The sequence below is a fragment of the Pleurodeles waltl genome, chromosome 3_1 (genome assembly GCF_031143425.1).
Source record: "Pleurodeles waltl isolate 20211129_DDA chromosome 3_1, aPleWal1.hap1.20221129, whole genome shotgun sequence".
NCBI lineage: Eukaryota > Metazoa > Chordata > Amphibia > Caudata > Salamandridae > Pleurodeles > Pleurodeles waltl.
The window spans coordinates 797,277,264-797,297,530 of NC_090440.1; the positions used below are offsets into that span (position 1 = coordinate 797,277,264).

Here is a 20,267-nt window from a genome sequence, read left to right on the forward strand (position 1 = left end):
TCGCAGTGCTGATCCTAGGTTTGTCCAGAGCTTTAGCCCCAAAATGTCGCTGGATCTTCCTGCACTTGTCATGCATTTGAAGCCCTTTGATGGGTCAGGACAGCTTAACGGGAAAGGAGGTTTCAGGATCAACAGTAGTCTAGTTTCAGTTTGCTGTGATATTCTGGGCTGTTTTACAATTATGCCAGTGATGGCTCCTTCGTTAGGGCAGAGTAGCGTTGTCACCCCCCTGCTGAGAGATTTATTTTTTATTTATTTTTTATTATCACTTTATTTTTCATCACAGAGGCGAGTCTTGGGGGCAGGGCCATCCTGAAGACAACAGCAATCATAGAGGGGGAGTGGTGGGTGCGCATGTCGGTTTGGCCGGCTGTCTTACGACGATCAACCCGACATGCGCAATTAGATTTCTCCAACCCAGGCTGTGTTGCACAGCTTGGCAAAGAACAGCAGACATAGGCTGGGAGCCCACAGTCCCGCTGAGAGCACAAAACCAGCCCGCTCAGACCAATCCCAGCACTTCTCTCGTGCATGAGAGCAGCATCTGGATTGGCGTAGAGGAGTCTGGGAGCCTGTGCACCAGCGGAACAGAAAAGCACTGAGGCAGCAGGCCAGTTATCTTTTATTTTTTTGTGTTATTGTCCCCCATGCTGCCCCACCACTTTTTGCTGACAGCAGCCGTCACTGCTTTATGAGTGATGCACCTTCTCAAGAATTAAAGTTTTTAATTGGGAGCCACAAAAGTGACTTCAGGGTTGTGGATATTCAGAAATATCACGTATCTTTGTCACTGACATTCACGTCTGTCAACCAAGTTAGTACATTTGTATGTATTACATATTACCCAGCAGACACCCAGTTTTTTTGCTGGTTTGTTAGTTGACACAGTGCTCTTAGACTACATTCTTTTATGATAAAATGAAGTGCTATAAATGGGCTATAAAGTCTCACTTGGAAACATACGAACATTGACAATATTTAAGCACGAATGAAACCAAATAATATTTCAACAGTTAGTATGGGGTGAGTTATTTGGATGTTAGAATTCTGAACAGTGTCCTTCCATGATGAAATATTGAACCAATGCAGTAAATATTATGCATTCTTGATAAAAAAGGGATTTTTAAAAACCTGCGTAAAATGACAGTAAAATACCAGAAAAATATTTTTCTGTTTAAAAAAAACTTACAAATGATAGCTAATTATACATTAGCTTTAAATTGTCTTTCGTTTTCACTGCATATAACATCTAATTCAATTTTGTCTCAATTTATATATAGTACATAGCTTATTTTAAAAGTTGTCTGAAAATAGTTTCTGTGTCCGTCCCAATATAAATTTGATTCTCATGCTTAACTTCATGCCCTTTTTATATTCTCTCTAAGAGGCCCATGTGTATGTATTGGTCTTTCTTCCTGCAAGTTATTATCTATCTACTAATGCCTAGGAGGGAGTCCCAAGCCTAGTGCACAGGAGTATTTCACACTAAGGTCATTGATACAGGAATCACACATCTGATTCTAATAGGCAATCAAAGCATAGCTTCTGGTGTGTACGGCGATAATTAAATAGCAGTGGGTATTCACATCATATTCTGATCATAGTCACCCAGTTAAGGAAAGGGAAAGTTACAAGGCCAATCGCTATCTTTGAATACAGGTGACTATAAACCCTCTCCTCGCTGCAGAAGACATTATCACATTCCTGGCAATGCTTGATCTTTAGTGTCACTACATCAAATGGAAAAACGATTTCTGAGTTTTGGAAACCAGTCCAGGGGAACCGGAACAGGCACATTTGTCAGGGTGCAAAACAATCTCAGAAGAATGGTAATTTATCGGCTACTTTTCCTGTCTGTCTAGAAGATCGCCAGCCAATGCCACTCCTCCTGTTCTCTGAGTTATGCATTGAGTAGATCAGTAATCGTAAAGTGAAACAAATCCCATGAGTTATATATTTCTTTTTCAAAATAAATCATTGATTGAAACATAAAATAGCAATGGCAGATGGATATTCATGATGTGTAGGACCCGACTCTACCTGGTGGTATGGACATATAGTAGCAGTCTTCAAAGATTTTTAATGACCAGTGCAACTTGAGTAAAAGATTATTTGTCCTAACCAGTGGCGGCTGCTGCTAAACGGGGGTGACAGGATGGGGCACGACGGGCTAGGGGAAGGGGGGCGGGAGGGGTAAAAAATATATAATGATTTTAAAAAACGTACCTTTGAGGGGAAAGGCTTTTGTCTTGCTCCATCCTTGTCCTCTTCACAACGCTACTGTCACCAGCATGACAGCAGCGTCGAATTGGTCTGAGTGGCCTGCTTCGCCGCTCAGACTGGGAGTGGGAACCTGTGCATGTTCTCCACTCGGCTGTGCAATATAGCCGGGTAGAGAACATGCAAAGTGCACATGTCTGTTTGGCCGGGCCAAGAAGTAAAGCACCTGCCATGAACAGTGGTGTTTGGTACTGCATAGATTTAACTATCCCACTTGACATGAAGGCAATGCATCCAGGCATACACCAAAAACCACTGGATGCCTGCAGCGAACAAATAAAGGTTATGATAGAAGATGGAAATATGCTCTGGGGTAGAGAGCGAGGACACTGTACTATCTTCTATTCTCCATCCATTTGATAAGGTTTAGAAAAAGAAAACTATTCAGAGTCAGATAAGCTGTGAATTAAGAACTTCAAAGGGCAATGTTCTGCTCCTCCTCAGCAAGCAATTTTAAGAAGTATGTGTAGTAGCATTGCTGTTAATGGAGGAGTGGGCAGGTATACAGATAATTTGCTACTTGGCCCAGCAGTAGAGGCAAACTATAACCAACCTGTAGATGGTTCCCTCTCTTTAGTTTTCTTCCTTTCTGCCATTGAAAAATGTAATACATTATACACTCCCTTTGCTTTCTTTTTTGCCTCCATGACCAGCCTTTTTTTGGATTTTGAAGCGCCCTACCCAAACCCTTTTGTCATTTTATTTTTCTTTAATATAGTTTTTAAATATAAATTGGTCTGCATGCAAAAACTAGTACAAATATGAATAAAAGCCTGGACTTTGTGTTATATTCTTTGCTTGCTGAAAGTGTATTGGTAGATGATACAACTACAGTCTCTCCCAGTAAACGAGGCACATGATGTTGTACATCTGCAAGGAGTTAACTGCTACTGTTTATGATCAAGATTAACTAACTTCTGCTCACAACTGCAGAGCAGGTGCATTAAATTACCTAGGAGCAATCAGTATGCCAACTTTGGGTACAACAATGCCTAGGCCGGAAGAAGGCACCCTATTTTGTTGCATTATGTTCTTTTTCCAGCCTGATCAAGATGGCATTTGGTTTAAATCTTTATCTGTGCTGTATATCTCTGCGGTGATGGGTGGAGTACCAAAATAGCCAGCATTGTGTATGGTGGCTGTGGTTTCCTTCCCAATTATAGAATATATCATCCACATTATTTGAAAAAAAAAAAAAAAGGGTCATAAGAAGGGCACAAATAACAGAATATTGCAGAATTTCAATATTGTTACATTTTTCATGGGAGCTCACATTACAGAGCCCAAATATTTACATTTTAGAGAATGTCCCTTGATTGTGGGTAATGTTCTTTACCATGAACACTTTTGTCTAACTATGCCCTCTGTTGAAGTTCCGTTCAAACCTTCATTAATTAATATCAAGTCTGTAAGTGAAACACACACATTACAGACAATGCTAGCTACCATGATGCCATTGTTGCAACTGTGCCAATGCTTAGCATCTGTGTTGCTACCTAGCCCATTATGGGACTCATAAAATGTTAAGATTTAGCCTAGGCATGAATATATCTCAAAAGATGGAGGATTTCCACATATCTTAATATATTTGATGCTTCAAGTAAGTAACGTCTTCCTTGGATGAAGTTTGGAGTAAACTTTCATTTGTAACTTCTAAAATGATACCTTATGCAAAAGCCCTTTCTTTGCAGCTTTCCTTGAATACCTAATCATATTTCGGAGTTATATTTTATATTAGACATCCAAGTATGGCACTTCAAAATGACTTTTAATTAGTTTATAACTTCACTTGAATACCCATCAACACAGACAATTTTAGCTAATGAGTCTATAAAGCAGTGAAAACATTTTGGTGTGCAGATTTTAAAACTGTTAAATCTGTGATTTCTAGTTCTATAAATTTAATTGGTGAGTGTTTTTGTTATTTTTTCAGCTTGTACAAAGGATAAATTCAATCTACAGTGCAAAAAGAGGGAAAAAAAGATTAAAGAAGCTTTCAATGTCGAATATTGAGACAGCGTCGTTGAGAGGTAATGTCATAATTATATTTTCTAGAAAGTGTGATTTACCTGGATTTTAGCTTTGTTACAAAAATACATTAAAATTGAACATTGAGGCAACTGAGGCAAAGGGGCCATTGTCTCCATTGATGATTAGGCAATAGTATGGATATGATTGTAAAAACAAAAACTTAGAAGCGGTGTAAGGCAATCACAAGTTATGGACAGGTTTCCTTAGTAAACAACTTATTGCACTGTGCTAAATGTATGTATCTAAAATATGGCAATCGGAAAACATGCTAACTGCTAATTTTAACTTCCCTGATGTACGCCAAAACTTTCATGGTGCAACTGTGTCTGAGTTTGGGGCTACAGACTGATGAGGCAAAAATTGCCTTCTGATCTTTGTTGAGCCTTCTGGAATACTAGCAAAATCATATAATTCTGAACCTGTTGAAAAGCCAAATTGTACTACTAAAAATCTTATGTCAAAGTCACAGCCAAGGGTATTAAAATGAACACTAAAGTACTGAAGAAAATCTTTAATTTCCATTTGATATTAGATGTCCAATTGGAGTCACACTTAAAACAGTGCTTCTTTTCCTACACTAGTGCAACACTTGGTGTAATATGACTCAAAATCCGTTAAAAAGTAAAAGAATAGGTTTGTAACTAAAACTTACTCTGATGTAAAGGAAGAAACTTTTAATGACTGGAATTCTAGGAGTGAGCAATTCTAAATTAATACATTTTATCATCATACATGAGGAAAGACAATGGCAAATTGAAATACAATACTTACTTTTTGAAATCAGATGTTGCAAAAGTTAGATCATGCATGGGATATGTCAATGGAAATATATCTTTAGAGAAATTGGGCCCGTTGGTAGAATAGGTGAATTTTAGGGTACAATTAAAGCATTACAAAAATTATTTTATCTCAAGAAAGGAACATGTTTGGTGTTAAATGCATCCAGGGATACAGAAAGTTGTTTACTCTAAATGGGAGTTTCCTCAAGCAAAAGAAAAGTCAATAATGTGAAATACATTGAGTTGACTGCTAGGTCACATTTCATTCACCTGAAAGGAAGAATGAGTTGGCTAGTTATATAGGTGTGAACAAAAGTGATCTAGATGGCAGCTTCTAGCCTGTTTTTAATGTGGTGTTCTCTAACAAGGTGAAAAACGAATTTGTACTTCTAGGAATCATGTTCCCAAGAAAAAAGCAAAGCATTGCTAGTCCCCAAGAACATCAGACCCAATAAATGCCTTAGCATACTTAACATACATAGATACTGTTCAGTAGGGGGGTAGCAGGGATAACTTCCTGACTTAGAGCACTCTGATGAACACTATTCAAAAGATTCCTAGAATCTATGCAAGAAAGGTGTAGACACTGAAGGGAATGCTAGTGCTGGCTGGTCCCATTCATAAGGGGGTAAATTGGCAAGACGTTCTGAGTCCCCAAAGAGCTAGGAGTGATAATACAAACAGAGAAGACTTTATATAGACTCTTGTTGTTTTTTCTACTAATTTGTCAAAGGTAAGGAATGGATTGGAGTTTAGCTAAATTAAAGAAAACCCTTCGATGCTTTAACTGTACTGGGGATCAATGAAATCTAAGTGTGTTTTACAAGTGCAGAACATGGTGTATGCTCTGTAAAGATATTTCACCACTGGACAATAGTCAAAGGGATATCTCTATTTTATTGGATCATTTTATAGAATATATGTACAGGAACCATGAAACAATCAAGTCAATTAGTAATTTTCCAAGTTTCCATTTTAACAGTGCACAATTTAGGGTGAATCTGCCTTTTCGAATGAAACAAAACATAGTAGGCCACTTTGTTCAGTGTTTTTTCTATTGCATTGCTGAGTCTATGCACATTTTACACTAGCTTTGCTACTGGCAAAGCAGCTGATTCGCAGAGCAGAAATTATGCTAAGGACATCCTTGCAAGGTGTTGGGTGAAGTGTTGAAAAGGGAAACAAACTATGCGGCCTAGGGCAGAGAAATAACAACCATAAGTAACTTGTGACATAATCTGGCCAAGTGGAAAGAAGGAGGAGGTGGAGGAAATGAAGAAGCAAGTTAAAAACGTGGCCTGATTTATGTGCAGAGAAAACTCACTGTGTTAATCATAATACCTAACAATCTGCATTAATTTTTGGTATAGACTCACTGGAATTATTAATCTAGATAAAGTCCCCCGGAAATTACAATTTATCAGAAGCAGGCATGAATGAGTCTTCGGTATCTTGAATAATAAAAGATGAAATTTTGATGATGAACAAAGCCTTAATGCTGAAATTGTTTAAATAACAAGTAATTATTTGCTATGATAGCAACTCCAACACATTTTCCTTATATTATCTTCTGGTGCAAACTGCAGCAGAAAGCTAACTTTATCTCATAACAATAGACAGGATGAGGTGGCTTAATGTCAACACGTATAAAGTGTCCCTTAACCTGTTCATCTGGAAACTAGAAATTGGAGATTGAAAATTGGCATTGATCAGATTATGGTTGAATTTAGAGGCACTGGCAGTGGCTGCCATGATCCCATACAAAGTTAAAATGCAAAGCACAGTTTGGTGGCTGGGCTAACAAGATGTGCGTTTTGTCAATAAGATTGAAGAAGAAATCCAGATTTTAATTTTAATGATCCACTGTCTCTAAATCTGTTGGATGGATTTAATATTGTTGTGAAGATGATATAATACCACAGACATTTGAGAATGAAATATTACTTTCAAAGGACTAAAGAAAGGTTTCTGAATTACAACAGAGTATGGTGTTCTTCCCCACTTTTTTTGTACATGTATTTTGAACAATTGAGGGGGTTATTTAACAGTGGAACCTCAGGACTGAGTACCAAATAGTTTGAATACACTGTGTAGGCTGGTGTGGTGGGGAATTCCCATTTTCTGCTGTTGTTTAGAAAATGTACATGGTACTACAGAAGAGCATAGACATGTTCCACTGTGTAAGAACTAGGAAATAAAAGCCTAGCAACCAGAGTGAAGCACACTGCCAAAGGAACAATATAGAAGAGTGACATAGTATACTGGTCACACATTTTCCAAATAATAGATGGAAACAAATAGTGCTGGGTGAGAAATACATGTACACATGCCCCCAGGGTGCTCATTGTAGTCATGCAGCTTAACCCATGTAAGAAGTTTAAGTGTGAATAAGGAGCCACCGGCCTTTTGGCATAATGTACTTCTTGATCAGGTAATGGCTGTCTCAATTCTAGAGGACCAGAAATTGAGAAAAACTGCTTGAGGTAGATTGTGTGTGTTATTCTATCTCAGGATATTTATTGCAATATCCGAGAAATTCTTTATTTGATATTTTTTATTTTATTAGCTTTAGCTGTAGGATGTTTGACGGTGAAACCACAGATGTTTCCACATTATTTTTAGTTTTATCTTTGGTATGGTTCACTTTATCACAGTCTGGAAGCTTCAAAAGCTGTTTCCCAAAGCTACCAGATCACAATCCATGCTTGTATTGTTTGTGATTTTCAAGTAAGAGCTAAAAAGGTATTCAAAAGATAGCCCAATGTTCCCCTCCTCCATCAGCAACCATCACCTTCTGATCATTATTTGGTGTGACCAGCTTTGAAATTAAAGAGCAGCCCCACAATGCATGCAATGCTTTTTTTGCCTTTTTTTAGTAGTGCTCGATTAACCGCTTGTAAGATGTTTCCTGCAGTGTTCCTGTAATGGCTGGAAGAGATCCTGACAATCTTTATCTCTTTTGCAGATGAAAACAGTGAGAGTGAGAGTGACTCGGATGACAGGTTTAAAGGTGAGGGTCGGCCTCTGTTAGCCTTCAGTCACACCAGTCCTTTCTTGATATTCATCCTAATGACATGATAGTGTTTGGTTGTGCGTGGGAGTGGATGAAATATTTTCATGTCCCTGAAATGTGGCTCAATCACTACCTACAAATTACTCTCCTACATCATACTTCCCTCAGTTTTCTATATAAAGTGTCTAAAAATGCAGGAAAATGCACAAGGACATTAGTTTATCTTTTTGAAAATACCCTACCCATGTTGCTGCTATTTACCCACCTAACTAACCCACTAACTGGGAGTGCTAAAGCTTTTAGGTCATTGCTGCTGGTATACAATGACGAGTTCTCACTTTTTCAGAGTAACAAACTCTCACTTTTAAAGGCATCCCATTACTCAAAACAAAATTGAATCACTTCTCACCTTGTGCTCTGAGAAACTAGAGAGGACCAAATATCTTAAAGTGCACGCCCAGCCTGAGGACACCGATAAACACAAATGCACATCTGCCCGAAGGATCACACCTTAAATGGAGAAGTTTAACTGTTGAAAACATCACAACTAATCGACAGAGACTTGCAGGATCAATTTAAGCTTGGGTGCAGCACCCCAAGTCAGCAGAGGCACTGGCTTCAGCTCCCCGGGCAAAGGACTGCCTGTCATCCCCACTTGCCTGGCAGGGATCACTATACCTTCAGTGCATCCCTCAGTGCAGCAAGTGCACTGAAGGCAGAGAAGGATGCCAAGATAGTACCATGTCTGTTTGGCCATGCTCAGCATTTTATTTTATTTGAAGCAATCTCCTAAAGTGAGTTTGTTTAAAAGAAAATGCACTGGCCTAACATGTAGAGAGTTTTCTCTTCATGCATTGACGTCATTCTTTGTGTTGCCTGCCCTTGTCCACTATGTCTTGCATTTCCGGCACACAAAAGCTCAGTTGCCCCACTCAGAGAATCAGTGATCCAGAATTGGATGGACCAGTGGTCAACGGTCTATAAAGGCAGAGCCAGTTGAGGCTTCACAAAGTGAAAAACCATTGGTTCCCCCACCAGCACAAAATATGGTGAACCATAAGTTTAGCAGGGTTGAACGAACAACCATTTTGTATGGTACTCCTCTCCCATAAGACTCTAAATTAAGTGATTACGGCATAATTTAAAGTTTGGCTACAAACGTTAACTGTATTTTCTATGTGGGTGGTCATTTTACTGTGTGTTGCCGGAGCCACTTTGTGGAGGGGACTTGGCAGACATTTGCACCAGCCATGTTGACATGGTAGAACCATCACCACTTATGGGAACCTTAAAGAGAGATCAGGTTTTCTTTCCTTCTGGGTGGAAAAATGTAAAAGGTTTCTTAACCAGAACCACCATGCTTTCAATGGTGGTCCTGTACTAAAGCACCCCATGGAGCAATGATGTCAGAGGGGCTACCCTTAATTGAATAGCCCCTTTAACATCAGTTTCAGTAGAAATGTGTGCTTCTGATGATGACATGGACATCAGGAACATTTCAAATGACTGCCATCTAAATATGACAACAGTAATAAGAAGTGGACGGATGTTCCATCTAACATTTTTCACAGACATCCCATGAAATCCCACCTCTTAATGACACCACACCCCACTACAGCAGCCATTATTCTGCACCTCACAACTATTGCGGAACACAGACTTTCCCAAACTGCCCACAAAACTAGAGCAGCTGACTATTGAATATTTCACACTGAACCAGGTGAGATGAACTTCCCCAAACTGCCCACCAAAACAGAGGAGATGGAATATCTTAAATTGTACCTCTAACTAGAAAAGATTGGTTCTCCTAAAGTAAACCCGTAATCAAACTTGGGAAACCGAAACCCTACACCATAAAGTTAGGTGTCCTCTACTTCACAGTCCACATCCTGTACTGCCTGGCCAGCGGTTGTCAGTGTATTACATAATTTCCTCTCTGCATTGTTTGGTATGGTGGTATGGCCATAGCAGGTGGCAGATGCTTCACAGTCTGAATTAGATTATGGAATGCTTTATTACTTGCTTCATGCAAAGAGAATGATACCTATTGCTCTAGAAAATAGCTGAAATGTGCACTTTCCTCCTCTTGCATGGCCTTTCGTATTATTGTTTTGCAGCTTTTTTTTGGATAACAGTGCTTAATAAATACAACACATATTTCTTCAATTCCAAAAGAATCATAGTCTGCTTGTCTGAATGGAGCTACAGCAATTGAAACCCTGTTATACAGACTGGGTCCTATACTAACACATTAAAGGGTGTTGCTACTGCAAAGACTTTGTCATGTAGCGAAAATATACTTGTAACTACAACAGAGACTTTGACGTACACTGTCAACACCCTGGATATCACCACAGCACAGCTCATATCATGTACCCACAAGTCAATGCGTGTCACTGATACTCACGCTATCACTTCTTGAATTAAGACCACCGTTCAGATTACACCAGTATTTTACGTCTTTCTTCCTTCTCCAGTGTTTCTCAAGTAGTTTCAGCTACCAGTTTTTAGTAAATGCTCGCCACCTTCATTATTGCCTTACCCTGTCTCCTCAAAAAAGATCCTAAACTAGATTACAGTCTAACACTACCTTTCTGCTGACAGCAACATATGCTCCACTTGTAGGGTGTCAGTCCACCTGTCGCCTTGCACTCTGCATTGTCTTTGGAAAATGTACAAAGACTTTAAATCAGTACTCTTCATATGAATATTCCAAATTTCACACCAATCCAAAAAGAGGTGGCCAGCTGCTCGCCAACCACAGGCGATTCACCACCCGAAAGTGCACACCTAATAAAGTATGGCTGATCATCCCAAAACGTTCATCTAACCGGAGAAGACTAATTCCGCAACTTGCTCTTATAACCAGAAAAGACTGACTATGCCAAATTGCACACCTAACCAGAAAAGCCTGACAGTCCCAAACTGTCCACTTCACGTGCAAAATAGAATTTAAAAAGTATTTAACTTAGAAATAATTAAATTCAAGGTCTGTTTTGTGTATGCAATCCTATTATTTTGGTGTTTGAAAAGACAGGGCTTATTTGTGGTTTGTTGTATGTTTACTTTGGCCATTGCTATTATGGACAATAAGCCTCCTACCTCAGAAAGTCATAAGTAACATTATGGGTGCGTAACTGATGAATTTATAATATGCATTTCCGGCAGTCTATGAAAATGTGTGGCAGGAATCTAGTAAAACATACAGATCCAAATATAACTCTCCCAAGTGCACCCAAACCTAGCCACCTTTGCGGTGCCTTTTCAATTTTACATTTAATTAGAATCATTTCTTAGAAATCTGTTAGCATGTTTCGAGCTTTCTTATCTTGTTACTGCATAATAGGGAAATGCAGTAAAAATGAAGTACCCTGCCAGGTATTTCTTGGCGTTGACTTGTGCAATGTCTCGTACATGGTTGTGGTTTATTACTGTTTCTATTCATCAAGCCTAATTGTAGCTTTCATTCACCACCAAGGACGGGAATTGTTAGTTTGAAGAAGTGAACCTGTCTGACCTCTCCAGAAAAATAAGTGACATTTTCTTCCTATACACCATTCATCCAGCGCCTTGCCCAATTTAATGAAGTGCATGTTTTCTCTCATTGTAGCACACACCCAAAGGCTGGTCCACATTCAGTCCATGTTGAAGAGGGCGCCCAGCTACCGCACGCTAGAGCTGGAACTCATCGAGTGGCAGGAGCGCGAGCTCTTCGAGTACTTTGTGGTAGTGTCCCTCAAGAAGAAGCCTGCCAAGAACTCCTACATCCCAGAAGTTACTTATCAGTTCCCCAAGGTAAATCCATAATAAAGCTGTGCAGGTGCTTTCTGTGCACAGTGATATATTCTGAGCTTATTAACTGGAGGCGATAAGAACATTATTTATTACCTGTTCCAGGAAAGGTTGCAATGATAAGGGGACTGTGTGTTTCAGAATTGATAGCACATGTGACTGCCCCAGTTTGACTGGAGTTTCACTAAAAAATAAATGCATTTAACTTGTTAGTGTAGAAGAGCTCTCAGCATGGCCCAGTGTGCCCTGGGCTTGAACACTGCTGTCCTTGGTTTATGGATCGTCTCATTTACAGAGTCAGAAGCAGATATATGGAAAAGTCCTTATATATAAGTCAAGTGTAATACCATTTACTATCAGGATCGATATATGGAGTAAAGTACTCCATGCCATACATTATACTGTTATTGAGAGTCAAGGAAAGTTCCATGACCTTGTAGAGGAGCAAACTGCCTAAGTCCTTGGTGTTATGTTCATTGCAGGCGCAAAGAATAGAAGCAGAACCTGCACTGTGAAATCTAACATACCTAAAAGCACCTGGTATTTTTGACAAAAGATATTAGGATCAGTTTCACGGAAGACAGAAAATGCTGTGTTGCAACTTGAAGGGATTTTTACTTTCCTTTAATGACCTATAATGTGAAAAAAATAAACATGTTGCCACAAATATCTCCTTCCCGCTTAACTTTTTTCATTTTAGAAACATATATCACAAGAAACAAAAACTAGTTCCCATTTTCCTTGTTTAAATGTTGGCTGCAATCATGCTCCGTGACTTGCATGTCACCCACGGTGCTGGCTATATCATTTCTTAATTACTGGCAACTAGATTCATCACAAGTCACCAGTAATAAGCACATCAGAGATGGCCTTTTACACAAGGGTTACTGGATCCCGTGTTTTATAAACCCTTTCCACATTTGTAGAATATCGAGGCATAAGTAGAATGGTATAACTGAGGGAACGGGGTTACCATGGACTGTAATAATCAAGAGTGAAGAGCTCTATTTATGCTGTACGAAAGGAACATTGAGGGGGGAAGCCTTAAGGACCAAAAGGACTGAATAGCATTATGAAGACTAATACTAATCATAAGGTACAAGCATTATAATGAACAACTGTGGTAAAGAGAGAGGCAGGTTGTGATTAACGCCAGTAGTAATGAGACCCGCATTATGAATTGCCAGTAGAATTGCACTATGTGTGGTAAATCCTGTTAACCACCAATACTGGAATTTTCGCAATAAACACTGCACCCTTGCAGTTTTCTCCAGGTCAGTTTTGGGAGGTCAAACTTGCTAAAATTTACCAAGAGAAAAATGCCTAGAAAATACCAAGACATGGAACTGTGGTGAGGGGTGAACTTGGAAACGGTGTAATTTTCTGTTTATCAGATTTAAGCAGATACAATAATTTGTGCATCACGGGTTTGGACACTTACTGAGGGGTAAGTGAAGATGTTAGAAAGAGCAGTGCGAACAACAACACATTAATGAAGAACATCAAATATGATGGCAAACAGTAACAAAGAGGAACGACAATTGTGATAAACATCAGTAATAACTGATGCATAATGATAAAGTTGAATGGGAGGGTTACGATGAATAAAAATATAGGAGGAGCAAAGTTATTACATTAATAGGAATGGAGAGTTGTGTTGAGCAACGGTTATAAAGAAGGCAATGATTATCCTTTAGATGTTACATATTTTTATGTGTATATCTTTATTTATTTTGATGTGTTTTAATGTGACAATTAGAGGGCCAGGCATCTGGCTCTGTGGGCCATGAGGCAAGGAGTTCAGGGCTCAGAAGAGTCGAACAGCCTCATGGCCACTTGTCCCCAAGATAGGAGCATGAGTGGATGCATGATTGAGTGCCCTGCACTTAGGGGGACCTCTAGCCCTGGCCTGTCCCCAGGAACAATCATAGTGTTCTACAGTGGGTCCTGGGAGCATGGACACAGACAGAGATGGGGAACTAATCACTTTGGTGGATAGCTGCTGTGCCAGCTTGGCACACGCCAGGTGTGGTGAGTGATCAGCATGGCACTGTTCTGCTCTGAATCAACTACACCGGTTAGCAGACAGTGCTTTAAATGCTGAGCATGGTGTAACCGGTAGCCGCATTACTGCATGACACACTGGTGTCATGTGCTTCTTTGGTTAGAGGTGAAGTAAGAATCTTACTGAGGTGTTTCGGATTTTTATGGTAGTTTTTGTAGGATGGAGCATGGGTTGCCAGGGTTCAGGCCAGGGTGTGAATGGTACCCAAGGTAATTGAGGATGCGCTTTAGTCTTCGCATTGTACAGAAGATACACACAGATTACCTCATCACGTTTTCACGTTCTTCGCCTCAAACTGAAGTGAAGCTGAACAACCATGCATCTCTGCTTTTGGCCTTATTTACACCTCCCTATAAAACACAGGGTGATTAGGAAGAAATTATGCGTTTTGGAATCACATTTTTTCTAAATGATGATAATGTGCAGTGAGTTGTCGGATGTTGTTACCGCAGTTTCTGTGCACATTAACCCCGTCTGCCTCTTTATGGAAGCTGATCTGGCTTTTTTCATAGGGTTCAAACCTCTAGCTTTGAGCTCGCGGTTTAATAAGGAAAAGTGCATTCTAAAAGAGAACATAACAACCATTTTCAATGCAACGGGTCTCGCATTTGTTCGAGTTAGAGCTATTAGCTTTGTGAAGCAAAAAAAAACGCAGCGCGATCGCGCTATGTAAAATGCAGCGCGATCGCGCTGCGTGGAAAATAAAGAGATAAAGTAGTCTGGACTCCAGGCTGAAAACATCGAGCCTCGTATGTTTTTGGTACTTTACCGGTGCTGTGTAGGTGGGCTTAACAGCGGAAAAGGCATGACGTATGCATGCCTTTCACAAATGAAACAACGGATTTTAAAAGGCAAGCCCACAAACCAATGTAAGTGACTGACGTGGCATGGGCGTGGTTTGAAGCCCAAAGCGAGATATCAGAATGGACGGAGCGCTTTGCGCTCGCCCATAAAAAGCATGGATCACGTTTGTTTGTCCACTTGTATACACGTTTTGCCTCGTGTGGTCAAAGTGGGTGACAACTGCAGCAAGGGATGTTTATTTACATTACGTGACAAGTGGTACAACCAGTAGAGGAGCCCATGCACAGTGCCTGCTTCCAGCCACAAGCGCTGGTTTCGGAAACTGTGCGCATTCGCATTACACAGGACTTACTCAGCGTGACAGAAAGCAAGGAAGCAAGGCTCTTTGTACTGTTTCTGTGCGCCCAAAGCATACATAATAACAAGCATTGGTAAAGCCACTAGGTCTCGCCTATGCAAGACTTATTGGCTTTGCCAATATGTTTTAGCCCTGCTCTACCCCAGCGTGGCTGCTGTTCAGCCTGGCTAGAAGTTAGTGGGGTAAATGAGAGTGGCGTGGAGTGGAGTGTCATACATTGTAATACAGTGGAGTGCTATAGAGTGGTGTAGAGTAGAGTTGAGTGGCATGGAGTGGTGTGGAGTTGTGTAATGTTGTAGAGTGGAAGGGCATAGAGTGAAGTAGAGCTGAGTGGTGTATAGTGTTAGAGTAGAGTAGAGTGGTGTAGAGTGAAGTGGCACAGAGTGTTGTAGAATGGAGTGGCATAAAGGGTGTTGAGTAGAGTGAAGTAGAGAGTTGCAGAGTAAAGTGGTGTAGAGCAGAGTAGATTGTCATGGAGTGGAGTGGCATAGAGTGGAATAGGGTAGGAGAGTGGAATGGCCTAGAGTGGAGTCAAATGGCATAGAGTATAATGGAGTGGAATAGACTATATAGGGTGGAGTGGCATGGAGTGCAGCAGTGTAGAGCGGAGTAGAGTGTCATAGAATAGAGTAGAATAAGTGGCATGGAGTCACATAGAGCGAGTTGCGTAGAGCGTCGTATATTGGAGTAGTGTTGTAGTGTCATACAGTGGAGTAGAGCATCAGAGTTGAGTAGAGTTTAATGAAGTAGTGTCATAGAGTGAAGTAGATTGTAGGATTGTGGAGTGTAGTGTCATACAAGTGGTGTAAAGTACAGTGGTGCAGACTAGATTGGCGTAGAGTGCATTGGTTTTGAGTAAAGTGGTGTGCAGTGACGTAGAGTACAGTGGTGTAGAGTAGATTGCAGTGGTGGCATAGAATGCAGTGACATCGATTAGATTTGTTCAGAGCATAGTGAAGGGATGTAGAGTGGAGTGGTGAAGGATAGGGTGGAGTGCTGCAGGGTAGAATGCAGAGGTGTAGACTAGAGAGGCATGGAGTGCAGTGGCATAAAATAGCGTGGTGTTGAGGTCAGTGGTGTGTAGTGCAGTGGCGCAGAATAGATTGGAGTGACATGAACTGATGCAGAGTGTAGTGGCGCAGAGTTCATTGGCGTACATTGCAGTAGCATAGAGTGCAGTGGTGCAAAATACAGTGCACAACAGTAGAGTGACATGGACTACAGTGGTGCAGAGTAGAATAGAGTGACTAAGAGTGTGGTGACGTAGAGCACAATGGTGTAAGTGCCCTAGAGTGCAGTGGCACAAATTGCAGTGGTGTAGTGTGCTGTGGCACAGGGTGTTGCAGAGTAGAGTACAGTGGTGCAGAGTAGCTGGTGTAGAGTGCAGTGGGATAAATGGCATTGGTTTTGAGTAAAGTAGTATTGAGCGCTTTGGCATAGAATGCAGTGGTTTAGAGTAGAGTGGTGTACAGTGCAGTGGCATAGAGTGGAGTGGTGTAGAGTGCAGTGGCATGGAGGGGAGTGGTGCAGAGTGGAGTAAAGTGGTGTAGATTGCAGTGACAATTGAGTAGATTGTTTCATAGCAGAGCGAAGTGCCGTACAGTGGAGGGGTGCAGGGTATAGTGCAGTTACATAGAGTAATGGTGTACAGCACAGTGGCGTAAAGTGGTGCAGTGTAGAGTGGCAGAGAGTGGAGTGGTGTGGTGTCGAGTGGAGGGGCCTAGATTGGAGGGGTGTAGAGTGCAGTGGTGCATAGTAGAGTGGGATAGAGTGCACTGGCATAAAGTATAGTGATGCAGAGTAGAGTAATGAGCATAGAGCGCAGTGTCATAGAGTGCAGTGGTGCACAGTAGATTGCAGTGACGTAGAATGCATTAGCATAGAGTGCAGTAGAGTGGTGCAGAGTAGAGTGCAGTGGCATAGAGTGGTGTGGTGCAGATTAGAGTGCATAGAGCTCAGTGGTGGAGAGTGCAGTGTTGCAGAGAAGAATGCAGTGATGTAGAGTGTGTTGGTGTAAAGTGCAGTGGCCTACAGTAGTGCAGAGTAAAGTGTCGTTGAGTGCAGTGGTGCAGAGTACAGTAGATTGCAGTTGTGTAGAGTGCAGTGGCGTAAAGTGCAGTGGCATGAAGTAGATTGTTTCACATTTGAGTGAAGAGCCATAGAGTGGGGTGGTGCAGTGTATAGTGCAGACTAGAGTGATGCAGAGTGGCTTAGAGTGTATTAGCTTATAGTGCAGTAGAGTTTAGAGGTGCATGGTAGAGTGAAATGGCCTACAGAGCAGTGGCATAGAGTAGAGTGGCGTAGAGTGCAGTGAAATAGAGCACAGTGGCATAGAGTGTTGCAGAGTACAATATAGTGGTGAAGAGTGCTGTGATGCAGAGTAGAGTGGTGTTGAGGTCAGTGGTGTACAGTGCAGTCTTGCAGAGTAGAGTGGTGTTGAGAACAAGCGGAGACTGCAGTCTTACAGAGTAGAGTGTCACAGAGTGCAGTAATGAAAATGTAGTGGCATAGAGTGCAGTAGCATAAAGTGCAGTAGCACAGAGCAGAGTGGCAGAGTAGACTAGATTGGCGTACAGTGAAGTAACATAGAGCACAATGGTATTGAGCGCAATGATGTAGAGTGGCATAGCTTGCAGTGGGGGTAGACTGTTTTACAGTATAGCGGCATAGAGTGCAGTGATGCAGAGTAGTTGGAATAGAGTGTAGTGGCATAGAGTGCATAGGTTTTGTGTAAATTGGTGTAGAGTGCATTGGCTTAGAGTAAGGTAGTTTAGAGTAGAGTGGCGTAGAATGGTGCAGAGTAGAGTGGCGCAGTGTAGAGTGCAGTGGTGCAGAGTCCAGTGGCACTGAGTAGTTTATTTCAGAGAAGAGTAAAGTGGTGGAGAATTGAGTGGTGCATGGTGGAGTGAACTGGTGCAAGAAAGAGTGGTGCCGTATAGAGTGCATTCGGCGTAGAGCGGTGGCATAGAGTGCGTTGTTCCAGAGTAGAGTGGCATATAGTGGAGTGGTGCAGGGTAGAGTGCAGTGGCATAGAGTAGTGGCACTGGGCATGGTGGTGTAGAGTAGAGTGGCGTAGAGTGAAGTGACATAGAGTGGAGTGGCGCAGAGTGGAGTAGGGTGGCGTGGAGTGCAGTGGCACAGAGTAGATTTTTTCAGAGTAGAGTAGAGTGTTGGAGGGTAAAGTGCAGTAGCATAGAGTGCAGTGGCATAGAGTGAAGTGGCATACAGTGCAGTGTTCCAGAGTAGAGTGGAGTGGCCTAGCCTGGATTGGTGTAGAGTGCAGTGGCGAAGAGTGTAGCGGTGCATTGAAGAGTGGGGTAGAGTGCACTGGCATAGAGCAGTGTGGTGCAGAGTAGAGTGGAGGGGCGTAGAGGACAGTGTTCTAGAGTGCTGTGGTGCACAGTAGATTAGAGCGGTGTAGGGTGCATTGATGTACAGTGCAGTAGAGTGATGCAGGATGGTGCAATGTAGAATGCAGTGCCATAGAGTTCAGTGGCACAGAGTAGAGTGCCATAGAGTTCAGTGGCACAGTGTAGAGAGGCATAGAGGTCAGTGATAGATAGTGCAGCTTTGCAGAGTAGAGTGTTGTAGGGGGCAGCTTTGTAGAGTACATTGGTGTAGAGTGCAGTGGTGTAGCGTAGTGCAGAGCAAAGTGATGTTGAATGTAATGGTGTAGAGTAAAGTGGCGTAGTGTACAGTGGCACAAAGTGTTGCAGAGTACAGTATAGTGGTGTACAGTGCTGTGGCGAAGAGTAGATTGGCATAGTGTATTAGTTTTGAGTAAAGTGGTGTACAGTGCACTGGCGTTGAGTGTGGTGATGTAGAGTGCAGCAGCATAGAAAGCAGTGGTGTGGAGTGGCACAGGGTAGATTGCTGTGGAGTGGCGTGGAGTGGAATAGAGTGGCGCAGAGTTCAGTGTGGTAAAGTGCACTGGGTGAAGTGGCACAGATAGGATTAGAGTGGATTGGCATAGAGTACAGTGCCATGTAGTGGAGCGATGCAGAGTACAGTGGCGTAGAGTGTAGTGGCATATAGTGCACTTGTGTAGAGGGCATTAGAGTGGTCTAGAGTAAAGTGGCGCAGAGTAGAGTGCAGTGGCGCAGAGAAGAGTGGCGTACAGTTCAGGTGTGGAGAGTGCAAAGTTGCAGAGCAGAGTGGTGTACAGTGAAGTGGTGTAGAGAGGAGTTGTGTAGAGTGCAGTGGCATGAGTGTTGTGGCATAGAGTGCTGTAGCAGAAAGTGCAGGGTTTCAGAGTAGACTGTCATACAGTGGTGCATAGTAGAGTGCATTGGCATGGAGTGCAGTGGCTTAGAGTGGTGCAGAGTAGAGTGATGTATAGAGCAGTGGCATAGAGTACAGTGGTGCAGGTTAGAATAGTGTGGTGTAGAGTGCAGTGATGTAGAGTACAATGGCATAGAGTGCAGTGGCATATAGTGCTACTACGTAAAATGTTGCTTAGTAGAGTGTAGTGGTGGGAAGTGCAGTGGTGCAGAGTAGATACGCATAGAGTCTCAGTGGTGTAGAGTGCACTGGTTTCCAGTAAAGTGGTATAGAGTTAATTGCCGTGGAGTGGTGCAGAGTAGAGTGGAGTGGCGTTGAGTGCAGAGCCACTGAGTGCAGTCATGTAGAGTAGATTGTTTCAAAAGTAGAGTGGAGTTTCAAAGTAGATTGGAGTGGTGCATGGTAGAGTACAGTGGCATAGAGCTGGGTAGAGTACAGTGTAGGTTAGAGTGGTGTAGAGTGGATGGCATAGAGCCCACTGACATAGGGTGGAGTGGTACAGAGTAGAGTTTGTTGTCATAGAGTGCAGTGTTGAAGAGTATAATGGCATCTAGTGGCGTGCCACAGAGTGGAGTGGTGTAGAGTGCAGTGGTGAAGAGTGCAGTGGTGCATAGTAGAGTAGCGTGAGGCAAAGTCCATGGTCTTAGAGTAAAGTGTTATAGACTAGAAAGGCATAGAGTGGAGAGGCGTTGAGTGGTGCAGAGTGGCATAGCGTGGAGTGGTGCAGGGTAGAATGCAGTGGTGTGGAGTGATGCAGATTAGAGTGGAGAGGGGTAAAGCCTAGAATGCATAGTGCAGTAGAGTACTGCCATTACAGACAGCACATCTTCAACTGAAATGACAATTACATTTACACAGACTTAC

The 20,267-nt window shown here is 41.9% G+C and overlaps 1 protein-coding gene across 5 annotated transcripts in view; it reads left to right on the plus strand.

Moving 5' to 3' along the window:
* The window catches only part of DENND2B (DENN domain containing 2B), a 916,594-nt gene that overhangs the window by 662,412 nt on the left and 233,915 nt on the right, over positions 1 to 20,267 (plus strand). For 4 of the 5 annotated variants that reach the window (XM_069223658.1, XM_069223659.1, XM_069223663.1 and 1 more), the window contains 3 exons: positions 4,214 to 4,310; positions 8,056 to 8,100; positions 11,714 to 11,898. In XM_069223658.1, the coding sequence (XP_069079759.1) occupies positions 4,214 to 4,310; positions 8,056 to 8,100; positions 11,714 to 11,898 (327 nt within the window). The remainder of the gene's footprint in view (positions 1 to 4,213; positions 4,311 to 8,055; positions 8,101 to 11,713; positions 11,899 to 20,267) is intronic. The other variant, XM_069223660.1, reaches the window with a different exon arrangement.